The sequence below is a fragment of the Tursiops truncatus genome, chromosome 8, assembly GCF_011762595.2.
Source record: "Tursiops truncatus isolate mTurTru1 chromosome 8, mTurTru1.mat.Y, whole genome shotgun sequence".
NCBI classification, from domain to species: domain Eukaryota; kingdom Metazoa; phylum Chordata; class Mammalia; order Artiodactyla; family Delphinidae; genus Tursiops; species Tursiops truncatus.
In genome coordinates, this window is record NC_047041.1 from 18600327 (window position 1) to 18614714 (window position 14388).

The following is a 14388-nucleotide window of genomic DNA, read 5'->3' on the forward strand; positions in this document are numbered from 1 at the left end:
TGTGAGCCATGGCCGCTGAGCCTGCGCGTCCGGAACCTGTGCTCTGCAGCAGGAGAAGCCAGAGCAGTGAGAGGCCCACGTACCGCAAAACAAAAACAAAAACAAAAACAAAAAAAAAACTGCGTCGTTCTTCGTGGTTCATAGAGTGAAGTTGAACTGGTCAGAACCCCAGGTGCAGAGAAGCAGTACTCTTTGCAGAGCTAAAGCTGCCTGGGTGACGTGTAATGAAAGCATTTTAACTAAGTATTCTTTTTCTTAACAGATTTAAAGAACTGTATTGCAAGCACTACCCAGACTATTGAGCAGATGTACTGTGATCCTCTCCTCCGTCAGGTAGAATGAAAATTGATGGGAAGGTAGTCAAGGCATGTTCTAATGGTGCTAATGGTAGATACAAAAAGAAAAGTTGATGGTTTTCTTTGAAACTGAATGGAAACTTCCCTGAGATATAAAAATAACTTTAGGAAAGAAATAGCTATTATTCTATATTTTAGGCTAAAAAAAAGCAATGTATCTTCTGTCACCAACAGAACCTAAAATGTATTTGTTTTGATTCTGCCACATGGTATTTTTTTCATGTATTTGAAAAGTTTGTCATTAAATATTAATAAAAACTTCTCATAAAATGGTTAATTTAAGTAGTGCAGTGGGGGAAACCTGACCAGGGACTGGTTCCCCATCCTTTCCAAAGTACCATGGTCCTTAGTGATCCTTTGTTTAGCAGCGTGCTTTCAAGCTTTATATCTCTAGTAGTTCCAAAAGGGAGGTAGGCAGGGCAGAAATTTTAGTTTCCACATATGTTTTTGTTTAGAGTAACATTCTGGGCAGAGAGGGGAAAGAGGCCCCAGTTAGGGGCACGCCCTCCACTGGCTTCTGTGTGAACGATAGGCCGCGGGAGGAGAGCTCTGTTTCTAGGGTCGCGTGGAGGCACAGTTGTGTTGCACAGCAGGAATGCATCATGTAAATCTTGGCTGTTCCCCATTTTCTCTCTTCTATTATTTAAAAAATTTCACCACCAGTAAAAACATGTCAAGGTACTGATTAAATGTAAGTTCACTTTGGTTCGATGGCTGACTTTCTTTCACCAGTACTTACTTGGCACTTAAGCATTGCTCTATTTTCCCCATATTGGGGGAAAAAAAGGCTTTTCACATGTTGAAACAAACAAGTATGTCGTTAAAAGGGTCTTCACCCCCAGATAAGTGGATGATAACTTGCAAGAAGAAATATAGAGACCACGAGACCGACTAATAATGAAATATGCTAACTTAGATTTTGTTAACAAATAAAATAGGCATAGAACAAGATAGCTGCTAAACTTGTTGTAGGTACCAAGTGTGGTAAACATCTTCTCAACATGAGTAGTCACGGTGATTCTGTTTTTAGATAAACTGAGTTTGGAACTCAGGGGATAAATAGGTCTCAGTTATCTTTCGTTTTAGATGTATAATCATAGGAGTTTAGAGTTGAAAGAGGCCTCAACGAGGTCATCTGGTTCAATTGTCCGACTTTAAAGGTTCAGGAACCAAGACGTAATTAGGAGATTCCAAGGCTGTGTTTTTGTTAGTTCATCTTGAATCAACAAGATGTTTTGATGTGAACCTAACATCAAACACATGTATAAACAGGCAGTTTTCTGATGTCTGATGGTTGCGTATACTTTTGAATTTTAGTCATCTAAGTCTTGTCAGATTATTTTGCTTAACCTGATGCTTTGTGATTTGCAGGTGCCTTATCGTTTGCATGCAGTTCTTGTTCATGAAGGACAAGCAAATGCAGGACACTACTGGGCCTATATCTATAATCAGCCCCGACAAGTCTGGCTCAAGTACAACGACATCTCTGTTACCGAGTCTTCCTGGGAAGAACTTGAAAGAGATTCCTATGGGGGCCTGAGAAATGTTAGTGCTTACTGCCTGATGTACATTAATGACAAGCTACCCCACTTCAGTGCAGGTAAAAACACCTTAACAGAAGCCAGGGGTGGGGGAAATCTGTACTGCTCAGGGAAGGGAACAATCTTGTCGTTTAAAATAAAAATTTTAACTCAGATTTATTATAAAGTAATAATGTATTTAAAAAATACAAATAGTATAAAGGAGACTAAAAAGGAAAAATATATTTGCTCTCCTACTTCCGTCCTCGAGCCCAACGAGTATCCATTCTTAGGTTTCATGTGTAGTCTTCAAGAAGTGTTCTATGCAGAGGCTAGATTTTATTTATCGGTATCTCTCCCACACCCAATTTTTCCCCCCAAAGGGGATATTTTTCCATTCTGTTCTGCCTCTTTTTCATTAATTGTTTTTCTTAGTGATCTGTATATTTTTATAAATAGAACCAACTTATTCTTTTTAACAACTGCATAATAATTCCATTGCATGGAATATGTATATAATCTGTTAGACCAGCCTCCCATTGACAGACTTTTCAGTTGCCTCTAGTTTTTTTTTTCTTTTAGTGACATTCTTGCACACATATTTTTACACCCTTTGGAGAATAGCTAGATGTTACAGGTGGATTTGCCTGAACAGTTTCATACTTCTCATAATACTGCTGTTAATGCTAAGAGCAATCATAATTATCATTTATGTTGGTACTTTACTCCTTATTGCACACTTTCAAACTTTATTTCTCTAATAACTTATAACTCTAAAAGGGAGGTAGGCAGGGCAGGAATTCTTATCACCCACATTTTCCAGCTGAGGTTCTGCACTTGTCTGGAGTCTTATAGCCAGGAAATATTCTGATTCCAGGTTCTGTGCTGTTTTCCATTTATATTACTCTCTCTTTCTTTCTTCCTTTCACATCTGAGATCATGGAAGGCATCTTCTTTTAGTGTTCAAACTTCACTGTGTTGCATAAGTAAGAAAACACATAAGGCATTTTGTCCGGGCAGCAAATGATCTTTCTGATTTGTTAGCGTGTGCTTGAGGGATAAGCGATGGAGAGAATGATCACTTAATGGTAACTGATCTTCGTAATTGCATGTTTGCAGTGTGAAAGCAGGAACAGCTGCTCGTGGGAGTTACTGTACAAATAATTGTGCTGGCTGTTGGTGGTATCTAGGAGCCTTGTTGTTACACGTATGGCTCATTTTTATATTACAGAAACAGACAAAAAGTGGAAACTGTCATTTGCTTAGTGAAAAGACTAGTTAATAGCCACCAGTACATGGATGTGCTATTCTGCTGTAGGTTTTTATGTTTTGTTTTGGTCACAGGGTTAGAGATGAGATTTAATATGTCCTTGCTATCCTTGCCATTTTTCATCATAGCCTTTAGTGAACCAGGTATTACTGACCATCTAACCTTTGTATCAGTTTGCTTTCTTACAGCACTTGATTGTGTGAAACTTAAGGAGGTATAAGTGTCTTGGAATTCATCTCTAACCGTCTTGAGATGGATATTCTTATCAGTAATAGGAGCATTGGTTACACTGATAACACTATCTACCTTGAAATATCCATTGGATCTAATGATTTTCTCAATTTCCAAGAAATGTTTGGTTTGTTCTTGCTACTTTGTCACTGATTGGCCTCTATTCCAAATCCTTAGTCATGATCGTCGATTGATTCGTTCAACAAATATTCAGTGTGCCTGCCTACTAATATGCCAGGCACTGTTACTGGGGTGCTGTGACTGTTGGCCTGATATTGTCAGTACTTCAGATGGATTATGTACGTGTGTATGTATTTTTCATTAGGAGTAAGAAAAAAAGGCAAAGTGTCTTATTTTCTTTCTTTCTAGAAAGGACCTTTGGATTCCTTGAGACCTTTTGCTTGGTGGAACTTCGTTTAAACTCCGTCTTTGTTCTTCCTCAGAGGCGGCCCCGAATGAATTAGATCAGATGTCAGGAGAAGTGGAAGCCCTCTCTGTTGAACTGAAGCATTACATTCAGGAAGATAACTGGAGGTTTGAGCAGGAAGTAGAGGAGTGGGAAGAAGAGCAGTCTTGCAAAATCCCTCAAATGGAGTCTTCCACCAGCTCAGCATCACAGGATTTCTCTTCATCGCAAGGTACCTGAGAAGGGCATCTATGCCGGTGATCTGGTGGGATTCATGCTGCACTCCAGTAGCCAGTCCCGTGCACTTCATCTGAGTGAGCCGTGCCACGGTCTGCCCACTGGAGTTCAGATAGAGTTGGTGTTGCACAACCTGACGGCCTAGCCTGTGGCTCTAGACTGTCATTTCTGCTGAGCAGAAGTAAGAGCAGAAAGACTAGCTGCCTGTACTTTCACTCTGTTTAGTTTTTTGCTTATTTCCCAGGTTGCAGGAGAAACTACGTAGGATTAATAGGTAGATTTTATGAAAACTATTCTCCACAGGTGATCTTCCTAACAGATGGTTGTTTGTAGGAAGGCTTCTTGGCATAAAGAAATATGACAGCATCAGGAGCACATTAAACTTTACAGCATCATCAGTGGCTTCTTGCTAAAATAGCCATTTCTTTTAGTCACTAGTTTCTAGGGGAAATTTGCATAGGTTTTTTTAAAAAGGTTTGTTAGAAGGTTTGCACATGAAACTTTGTATCAATCCTGCTTGCCGTTTACAGAGTGTTCTAGAGGTTACTTCTCATCAGATGCTAATTCCTTTGTGTGGTTCTTTATCAGAGTCTTCAGTCGCCTCTTCCCACGGGGCTCGCTGCTTGTCCTCCGAGCATGCCGTGATCGTGAAGGAGCAGACCGCCCAGGCTATTGCAAACACGGCACGCGCCTACGAGAAGAGTGGTGTGGAAGCAGCGTTGAGTGAGGTGAGAATGGCTTAGAAGCTCAAGTGCAAGAGGGGTGGGCTCTTGGCAATAACGACCACAGTTTCTCGCATTTCTGTTATCCTGTGCCTGCTGCATTTAACCAATCCCTCTTTATTTCTTCTGTTTTTTTCTTACTCTTTCTCTCCATTCTGCTGCCACAGCTTAAGGAAGCTGAACCCCAGAAGCCCATGTCCCCGGAAACAGACCTTGCAGAGCAGCCCGAGCAGCCCGCACAGGCTCATGACGCAGAGTCTGCTGCCCAGCCTAATGCTGAGGTCTCTGAAGTCGAGATTCCCAGTGTGGGAAGGATTCTGGTTAGATCTGATGCAGATGGATATGATGAGGAGGTACAGAGATGAGTCAGGGTTTAGCTCTCTGTCGTCAGTCTTGTATTTCCTTCTCACGTGACTGAATATAGTTGTGTGAGGTGTTTGGCAATAGTTACTGTTTTCTCATTGACGCAAATAATGGGCGAGAGGGCCTATCTCAGTTACCACTGTACACTGCTGCCAGTATATATCTACCCAGACCTGTCCTTATGAGGGCCGCTGCAGAGTCCAGATGGCTCAGAAAGGCAGAATTTAGTTTTTTGTTTGGTATTATGAGCAAAGAAATTGCCTTTAGGAGTCTTTGTCTTTGGTCATGTTAGTCCATTGTGTCTCCTCCAAATATAAAGTTTTCAGTTGTCCAGTGAGCAAAAAAACAGATGTGACTTGAAGGTGTTTTTAATTCTGAAGCTTTAGGGAGAAGCTGTAGAATCCCAGGTGGTTCATTGTCTGCCGCCTGTACAGTTGTCACCACACACTAACTGTTGGGAATCCTGTCCTCAGGTTTCTGTTTTTTCCTGTGGGGCATTTTTTTAATCATTGTAAGAGTTTCACTTTGTAAAGTGTTATTTGTGTATCCCCTAGTTTCCAGACTGTTTAAAATGTGCTCTTCATCCTAGTAAAACTCCAAAATACTGGTGTATTTAGGATATACACCCAAATTATAGAACTCAGTTGGAACTCTCGCCTCAGACGCTTCCCCTCCGAGAGTTGTAATTTAACTCGATTCTGTAGCAGCGCCACAGCGCAGGTATTTTTAGACATACATCTTTATCCATTGGCTAAATTAGAGAGAATATGTAGGAATAGCTTGTCTTGGGCAAAGTCTTGACATTGTGCAGAGGGCCAGGGCTGTGAATGTGTGTAGGACCCGGTGTGTGAGCCTTGCCTCGCAGTGGGTTCCAGCCACGGAGCACGCTGCCATGCTTCCCTGCAGCTGTCTGTTCACCTTTCCTTCATACAGTCTTCTTTTGAACCTTTCTTCTCTCCTTTTTCTCTCTGTTTTGTGCCCTCTTGTGGTAGGTGATGCTGAGCCCTGCCATGCAAGGGGTCATCCTGGCCATAGCTAAAGCCCGTCAGACCTTTGACCGAGATGGGTCTGAAGCAGGGCTTATTAAGGTATCTCTGTTTTTTGAATTCTCATCCTTATGCCACAGGTATCATAACACGGGGCAGTAATTTCCTTAGATGCTGAAAAATGGGATTAAAAGGTTTTCATCGAAGTAAAACATAGAACTTCCTTTCCTGCCCAGCTAACGACCGAGCCATCCATCTCACAGCACTGATGGCTTCTCCTCTCTTGGCACTGACGCGGCTTTGGTGTTCTGTGTTACACCTGGCCTGGAGGGCTTCTTGTTGTTCTTAGGAGCCATCTGTTCATAAAGCTGTGAATGGGACCTTGCCTTTGTAATTTGGGGGCCATAATATAAGAATGAAGGCCATGCTTTTTAAGGTACTTGAATAAAATTTAAGGTACTTGAAGAAATTGCATTCATGTCGGTTTTTAAATTTCAGGTCCTTGGTACTCAAGGATATGCCTGAAACAATTAAAACTAAATATTTGTTTTTCTGAGAACTTGATGAGGAAGATGAGTTTCTTGTGAGTATGTCTTTGGTGCCAGAGGAGTTTTATCCTTATGAAATGAAAGAAACTTTCAGATTCCATAGTTGCCTCTGTCATGTCTCAGTAAGGACTTCTCAAAAGTCTTCTTAGAGTGATGAAAACCTCTGTAGCGCTTAGGCGTCAGTTTCTGTGTGTAGAAGGTCACAGTGTGCGCTTTTCTAACCATAGTTCTGTCTTCAACAGGCATTCCATGAAGAGTACTCCAGGCTCTATCAGCTCGCCAAAGAGACCCCCACCTCTCACAGTGATCCTCGACTTCAGCATGTGCTTGTCTACTTCTTCCAGAATGAAGCGCCGAAAAGGGTAGTAGAGCGGACCCTTCTGGAACAATTTGCAGACAAAAATCTTAGCTATGATGAAAGGTGAGGAGGGGCTACTTCGGTGAACCACCCTTCCTTCTGGGTCTGGCTTGACTAACTCCTCTGAAGGGGGAGCTTTCATTGCTTTCTGAACTTCGTTCACAGGTCAATCAGTATTATGAAGGTGGCTCAAGCGAAATTGAAGGAGATTGGTCCAGATGACATGAATATGGAGGAGTACAAGGTGAGATCTTCTCTTTACGTCTACAAAGCAAACACATTAAGGCCAAACCAACAATTTTATATTATCACAGACTGACCACCCGCCGCCCACCCCCCAAAGAAAGCTGGGTGAGAATGAATGAATGATCTTTTCTTACCCTTAGAATGGCCAGTTTCTTTATTCCATTGTTCTGTTAGACTGAATCAGCACTTCATTTCTCTTAAATACCCACTTTAGCCCTGTTCTGGGCAGTAAAATTCTTGAATTCATGGCTTTGGTTTGCTTTAAATAATTTAGTTCTCTAACATTTCTATATCTGAAATTAGATTTTTACACATTAAAATGCATGCATGACTACAGATTTTCAAAAAAGGCATCGTGTTGTAGGAAAGACACTGTCCTGTGCCACCTAAAGTATGTCACCACCCCCACTGAGCTTAGTGTTGTTCTGTGAGGTTGGAATGGCCGTGTCCCTCCGTCTTCCGTCATCTGGATGGTTTTGTCAGAACTCGGGAGGCCATTCATTTATACCAGAACTGAATGACTTTGACGTGGGTGTTGGAAATTAAGATCCTAAATTCTAAAGCTCATATGAAATGAGTATTTCTGTTCCTTGGTGGAAGGAGCAAGACATGGAAAATTAAGGTCGGCGGTAGACGTTAATTCTAAATGTCGAATACTTTATTATCTGAAAGCCTTTGTGTCTCCTGTTTTTGTGCCTGGCCACATGTGCTCAATGAGTATTTGTACTGAGTTTGAAGTTTACTGTGGCGGAAAGGGTACAAGTAGTCATGGTCATAATCATGAATGGCTGTCATTCCTTTTCAGAAGTGGCATGAAGATTACAGTTTGTTTCGAAAGGTGTCTGTGTATCTCCTGACAGGCCTGGAACTCTATCAGAAAGGAAAGTAAGTTGGCCTCTTATGTCACTGAGATTACTGGTCAGGACACTTATTTATTGATGCCTACCAGGAATTCAGAAGGTCACAGCACCTTCACCCCCCTTCTCACATGTACCCTGTGCCTCTACCTTTTTCCAGTGTTTCACTTCACTTTTGCTCTGAACATCACACATGTTTTTTCATCCTTTACATAATGATAGATTTCTTAGTTGAGAGATATAATGGCCAGGTTTTCTTTGTGATAAATGAAAATGAACTCAGAAAGTGAATTTTAAGAGTTGGTGTGGACCTTAGTGAGCCTCTCGTCCACTTCTTTGTTTTAGAGTTGGGAGAAACAGAAGCCCGGGGAAGTTCCATGATTTGCCTTGGGTTTCTCGGCCAGTTTGCAGAGGAGCTGAGACTGGCTGTGGTCTTTGGCCCTCAGGCTTTTCCCAGTGCTCCATGCTGCCTCCATCATTAAGACTTTTCCATCATTTCAGCCAGTTGCATTCTTGTATTAGGGAACAGTGGGGACTAAGCCCTGGATTCGGGGAAGGAGCACTGAGCTGTTTTTTATCTACCGCTTTCTAAGGTACCAAGAGGCGCTTTCCTACCTGGTGTACGCCTACCAGAGCAATGCCGCTCTGCTGATGAAGGGGCCCCGGCGGGGCGTGAAAGAGTCGGTGATCGCTTTATACCGAAGAAAATGCCTTCTGGTTTGTACTGATTGTAAAGCCTTACGACTTTTTAATTATCTATTGTGTTTACCTCTGCTCCTTGAAGCCGTGAAGAAATACAACTTAAAAAAAATCTCCAACAGGTTTTAGATTTTTCCAAACTCTGAAGAGTAGTTTTACATGGAAACAAATTATTTTAAGTTACTTCAGTGAATGTCATTCTTCTTCCACCCCTGGTAGAAGTTAGGTGAGAATCACTTATCCCCATTTCGGTGCCCTTTCTATGTACTGCATGATAGCTTTTATCACATGGCCTGTCTACTAGATTGTGAGTTCCTGAGCACAGATCCTCTTCTTATTCAGCTGTTTACTTGGTGTCTGGCCCAGAGTAAACATGTAAGAAATGTGTGTTTTTCCTGTGTTCCCTGCTAAGCTAGTAGATGAGCATTTTAGTGACTTCTAAAGAGATTCCAGTTTTTTTTTAAAAGGTATGAACCATCAGGATCGGTCCTGCCATTCTGTTAATATCCTCGTCATACACCACTGGAGATCTATCCTGACCTATTTTGCATTTGGCCGCCACGTGGGAAGGAGACCCATGTCCCCTCTGCCTCCCCAGGGGTTCCTGCAGGTGCTTGTCCTTCAGAAACTACAGAGGCGGCTTTCCCAGACCCACGTGCTTGCCTTTAGCCTCTCTGACACCCGGCAGGATCACCCTTCACGGGAGGAGTCAGGCCAGCATTTCTCCCACTGCTTCTGTTAATACCAAGTGGAGGAGATTAAGTCATGACATGTATTTATCTCAGAAGCTTCATTTTCTGATTAGACTTCGGTTCCTGCATCAGTTATAGGTATGGCAGGGCACTTTGAAGCTGAAAAAAGGGCCTTGTAGATTTGATGGACCCAAATTTTAGTAAAGACATGATTTTATTTTTTAAATCACCAAATACAGATTACATTTTGAACATCCCACTCAGCTGCCCCAGGGAGACAGTACTAGGGATTTAGAGTCTTTCCACCTCTGGCTCTCAACCTCCAGTGAGCGTCAGAATCGCCTAAGGAGCTTTCAGAAGGTTGGGACCCAGGCGTCTCCCCATACAGTTAAACCAGTCTCCTAGGGAGGCGCCTGGGCACCAGCTTGCCTTCTGCAGGTGATTCTGATGTTCAGTGAAGATTGAGAACCATTGAATAGGCCTTTTGATAGAAGCGGGTGTTAAATATGACCTTGACTTGTAAGTTTAGGCCACTGGGTCAGAGACTTTGCTGCATTCGGGTCACCTTGGGAGCATTAAAAAAAAAAAATCCCAGCGCCCAGGTCACCCAAATACCAGTCAGTCAGCTTGCTTGGGTTGGGGCATCGGTACTTTTTAAAGATCCCCAGGCATTTCCAGTGTACAGTGGAGTTTGGGAAGTACTTGTTTAGGCTCTTCTAAAATAGATATTCTCTTTCAGACTTTTATTTTTGTTCACTCTGTTTTTTATCTATAGGAGCTGAATGCCAAAGCGGCTTCTCTCTTTGAAACAAATGATGAGCACTCTGTAACAGAGGGTATTAATGTGATGAATGAGTTGATCATTCCCTGCATTCACCTTATCATTAATAACGACATCTCCAAGGATGACTTGGATGCCATTGAGATCATGAGAAACCACTGGTGCTCTTACCTCGGGCAAGATATTGCAGGTGTGCTGTTGTTGCCACTTCCAGTAATTTGTAAGGCCCTTGAGAATTCTAGAAGTTGCAGTGGACTCAGTTTGTAGTACCGGTTGTCAAACCATTTTAAGGCACTGGAATCCCCTAGAATATACAAGAGTCAAAAGTACATCTACTCTATTGAAACAAGGAATGGGAGCCTGCACCCCTGTCCTTCTTAGCCTCCCCTTACCTCCTCTGGGGCTGCTGAATCACCTCCACAGCCAGCCAGCCAGCTCTGTTTGAAATAAGTCACTGCTCTCCAGGAATGTCAGACTGCTCTTACTTTTTCGTCTGCCGAAATCTGAACTTTAATTTTATAGTTTAAAAATAAAAATCTATTTATGCAGCTTGATTACCTGTTGGTGCCGTAATCAAATTTTCCTGTGACTTGAAGTTGCAAGACATAAACATATTATTAACTATGATGCCTTCAAGGTTAACAAATTAGTAAATGGAACGTCTGTGCATGTCCAAAGCATTTTGGAGAGGGAGCCTAAAACTAGGTATTTTTAGGTGAGTTTGATAGATTTAGAAAGTTGCTACGTATCCTAATACGAATCCTCTTTGTTAGTTTCTCACTGATGTAGAGATATTCTGTTGACTTGTTAAAGTTCATAATATTTATTGAAAAATTCTATAATAATTAGTAGCTATGAATTTTGTTTTAATGTCTTCAGTTTTTACTTAGACCATGTGTGATACATAGCTTTACATAATGCCGTGTACACACTAGTATATTTTAATTACTTGAAGGAAAAGAGCAGCATTTTATTTACGGCAATAGTATATTTACGGTACATTATATTTATGGTACTTTCTCAAATTTTAAAGGATGATTGATTGGAAGACGTGTCCATAATGAAGTGAATATATAGTGTTATTCTGCCACACGTCACATGGCTTAAAACAGTGACCTAAAACTTTGGTATATTTGGCAAATAGGTCTTTGCTACTGGTTTGGCCTGAAGGAATCATCATTTGTCATTAGCTGACCAGAACAATGCTTTAACCTTTCAGGTTGGGTGATGGCTGTATGAAAGACCGTCTCCTATCATTGCAGACTTAGTTTTTACTCAGAGATTTATTTAGCTGTATAGTAACCATCCATTTTTCCTCCACAGAAAATCTGCAGCTGTGCTTAGGGGAGTTTCTACCCAGACTTCTAGATCCTTCTGCAGAAATCATTGTCTTAAAGGAGCCTCCGACTATTCGACCCAATTCGCCCTATGACCTTTGTAGCAGGTTTGCAGCTGTCATGGAGTCAATTCAAGGGGTGTCAACTGTGACAGTGAAATAAGCCCCCACGTGTTCAAATCCCATCCTGGTCTTTGGTTGACTGCCTGTTGCACAGAAGTCTGTTGTCACAGTGTTTACCTTGGGAAGGGGATTAGGTGGAAAAGTAAGATTCAGATCCAGACCCCAACCATACTGTGTATGTAAAGAAGGATTGAAAATAAAATTGCACTTTTTAGGTACAGAATCATAAAAGCGATTTCACTAAAAAAGGCAGGAACCAGTGTATTAAGGTATTGATTTATGGCAGAAGACCTGAAATGCCTCTTGTACCTACAGGCGTGCTTGGGCTTTTCTAAGCCTCTTGACACTTTTAAAATTATCCTTCAGGCATAAGTGTTTTTGACAGCAGAGTAGAAGGGTGATTCATCAGAACCTGAACCATATGAACAGCTACTAGTTATTTTATCAAATACAGATGACATTAAAAAATTCTTAACTGCAAGAGAGGAGAAGCATACACCTTGCCTGGCTCTTGACAGGAGATGACAAGATAGGTTGTTGATGAACCACTACCCTTTCACACGTGGGTAGAACATAAGGTCATGCATGTGGCAGTAAGATGTTCAAAAGTCAAAAGAAAGCTGCCTCTCCTTCCTTTCTTCTCTCTCTTTTACTTTATATTTTTAAATAAACCAGAAAACCTCATACTCAGTCCTGAGTGAAAGAAAGGAAGGCATTAAGGACGTCAGACGGAGTAACAACATTGTGAAACTTGACTAAAGATCACGTTTTCATAGTTAACCATTTAGGTAAAAATTTCTAGTGTCTGAAAATTGTCAAAACCCATGTCTAAGGCTGCTGCTGGCCCAGAAGAACATTTTGATGCCCCTCCCCTTTTTTGCTTCTAAAAAATAAGGGATGTGGGTTTGTAAAAAGAAAAAAAAAATCTATATATATATGTATATGTAGAGAGAGAAATATCCCCTCTTGATAATTTTTAAAAGGCTCCAAATTGGGTATCCAAATTTTAAGATTAATGAGGGAATCGTGGGAGGGAAAAACACTTACTACAACAATGCAGATTTTATAAATGTGCAATAAAAGTATTTGTTTTACCTTTGGTATGCAGTATGGCCTTTATTTAAATATATATTTTCTGTTTTGGAAATGGATGGACTCAATAAGCGTTTCTCACGTTTCAGTTTTTCTTCTTGAAAAGAGAAATGCAGATTAGAGCATTGAGAAGCTTGATGGGGATGAAAGGCAGTGGTCACTTCTTGAGCAGCACCTAGTGGTGACTGATCTCTTTTCATCTCATTTGCTAGTTGTATTGCATGTAAGTGTATCCACTTTGTAATTTTTCTGATTTAGAAGGCAAAAAAATTATTTTCTTGAAACCAAATTCTTATATTTTGGTTAAATTAATGGTTAGGCCGTCTTTTACAGATATTCAGGGGTGCTTTTGTGTTTTAAAGCTCACTGCAAAGATCTGTTTCATGGGAAATTAATCACTTTTCTTACCCATTGATTACCTTTTACTATTTAAAATTCTAGGCAGTAGCACCATTTGCCTTCTGCTTTTAAATACCTGTCATTACTGATTACTGTGCACAGTTATATAACAACCCTGGGATGAAAATGGGGGCTGTGGTTTGTCCAAGGTCATAGGTGTCCTAAGTAGTGGAGCCAGGACACTAACCCTTGGTGTGTCTCACTTCATAGCCTGTGCTATATTAACAACTGCTTGACTGCCCTTGGGAGTCTTGTAAAATCTTTTGCTTTGTACCTTTCCACATTAGTTATTTCCTGATGAGCTTTTGAGAACCTGTAGTTGGTGAAGAAAGGAACAGCTGTACATCTGTAGTGTTGGATCCACTCAGACCACCATGGCGGGTACTGGTGCTGCCTTAGGTACAGCTTAGTTTCTTTCAGGGTCAGCAAACTGTCTCAAGCTAAGAGTGGCTTTACTTATTTAAAGGGTTGTGAAAAAGAAGGATGAGGGGAAGGGATGTTGGGGGTGGGGTGGGAGAAAGAACCAGTGTGACCCTTAACCAGAAGTGATTTCAAGAGTTTGGGCAGGGTACTTGACCTCAGCATGAATTCCCTGGAGACTGGGTTTAGCCTTTCCCTGGTTAACTGGAATTGGCAATCCTTTCCCATTTGGATTTGTTAATTAGCTCTTTCAAGAAGTATGGAGCATATAAACTCATTGTTATCCTACCCACTTCAAGAAAGAGGTGTGAAGTGGATACATAGAACAATTTAAATAATGAATGAAGAAGAGGCAAGGGTTGAATGAAGGGCTGGGATGTAGCAGGGGTAGGATAGAAGGGAGAATTAACTGCAGCTGTAGTTTACTCATTTTCCTTGCTCGGTTTATTATGTTTCATTGAATGAATATACCTTACAATTTATTATGCTAATTGTCATTTGAGTGTTTCCAGTTTTTGGTTGCTACCCATAATGCTACCAGGAACGTTCATGTACATGTCTTTTGATGCGCCCAAGAATGCATTTCTGTTGGTATGTAATTCTGAGTGGAATTACTGGGTCCTTAGAATATATGGGTCATAGGAATAGGTAGATGTATCTTTATTAGGTTCTACCAGTTTTCCGAAGCAGTTATACCAATTTAAACTCCTACCAGCAGTTTATAAGAGTTCCAGTTGCCCCATATC

The 14388-nt window shown here is 41.2% G+C and overlaps 1 protein-coding gene across 20 annotated transcripts in view; it reads left to right on the forward strand.

Moving 5' to 3' along the window:
• The window catches only part of USP28 (ubiquitin specific peptidase 28), a 56916-nt gene extending 44084 nt beyond the window's left edge, over window positions 1–12832 (forward strand). For 16 of the 20 annotated variants that reach the window (XM_073808189.1, XM_073808179.1, XM_073808180.1 and 13 more), the window contains 12 exons: window positions 263–333; window positions 1728–1956; window positions 3821–4015; window positions 4609–4748; window positions 4910–5095; window positions 6098–6193; window positions 6882–7060; window positions 7163–7241; window positions 8049–8128; window positions 8694–8817; window positions 10267–10462; window positions 11596–12832. In XM_073808189.1, the coding sequence (XP_073664290.1) occupies window positions 263–333; window positions 1728–1956; window positions 3821–4015; window positions 4609–4748; window positions 4910–5095; window positions 6098–6193; window positions 6882–7060; window positions 7163–7241; window positions 8049–8128; window positions 8694–8817; window positions 10267–10462; window positions 11596–11771 (1751 nt within the window). In that variant the 3' untranslated portion in view covers window positions 11772–12832. Of the gene's footprint in view, window positions 1–262; window positions 357–1727; window positions 1957–3820; window positions 4016–4608; window positions 4749–4909; window positions 5096–6097; window positions 6194–6881; window positions 7061–7162; window positions 7242–8048; window positions 8129–8693; window positions 8818–10266; window positions 10463–11595 lie in introns of those variants that run through there. The other 4 variants (XM_073808190.1, XM_019941865.3, XM_019941866.3 and 1 more) reach the window with 2 other exon arrangements.
• Window positions 12833–14388: the final 1556 nt, after the last annotated feature.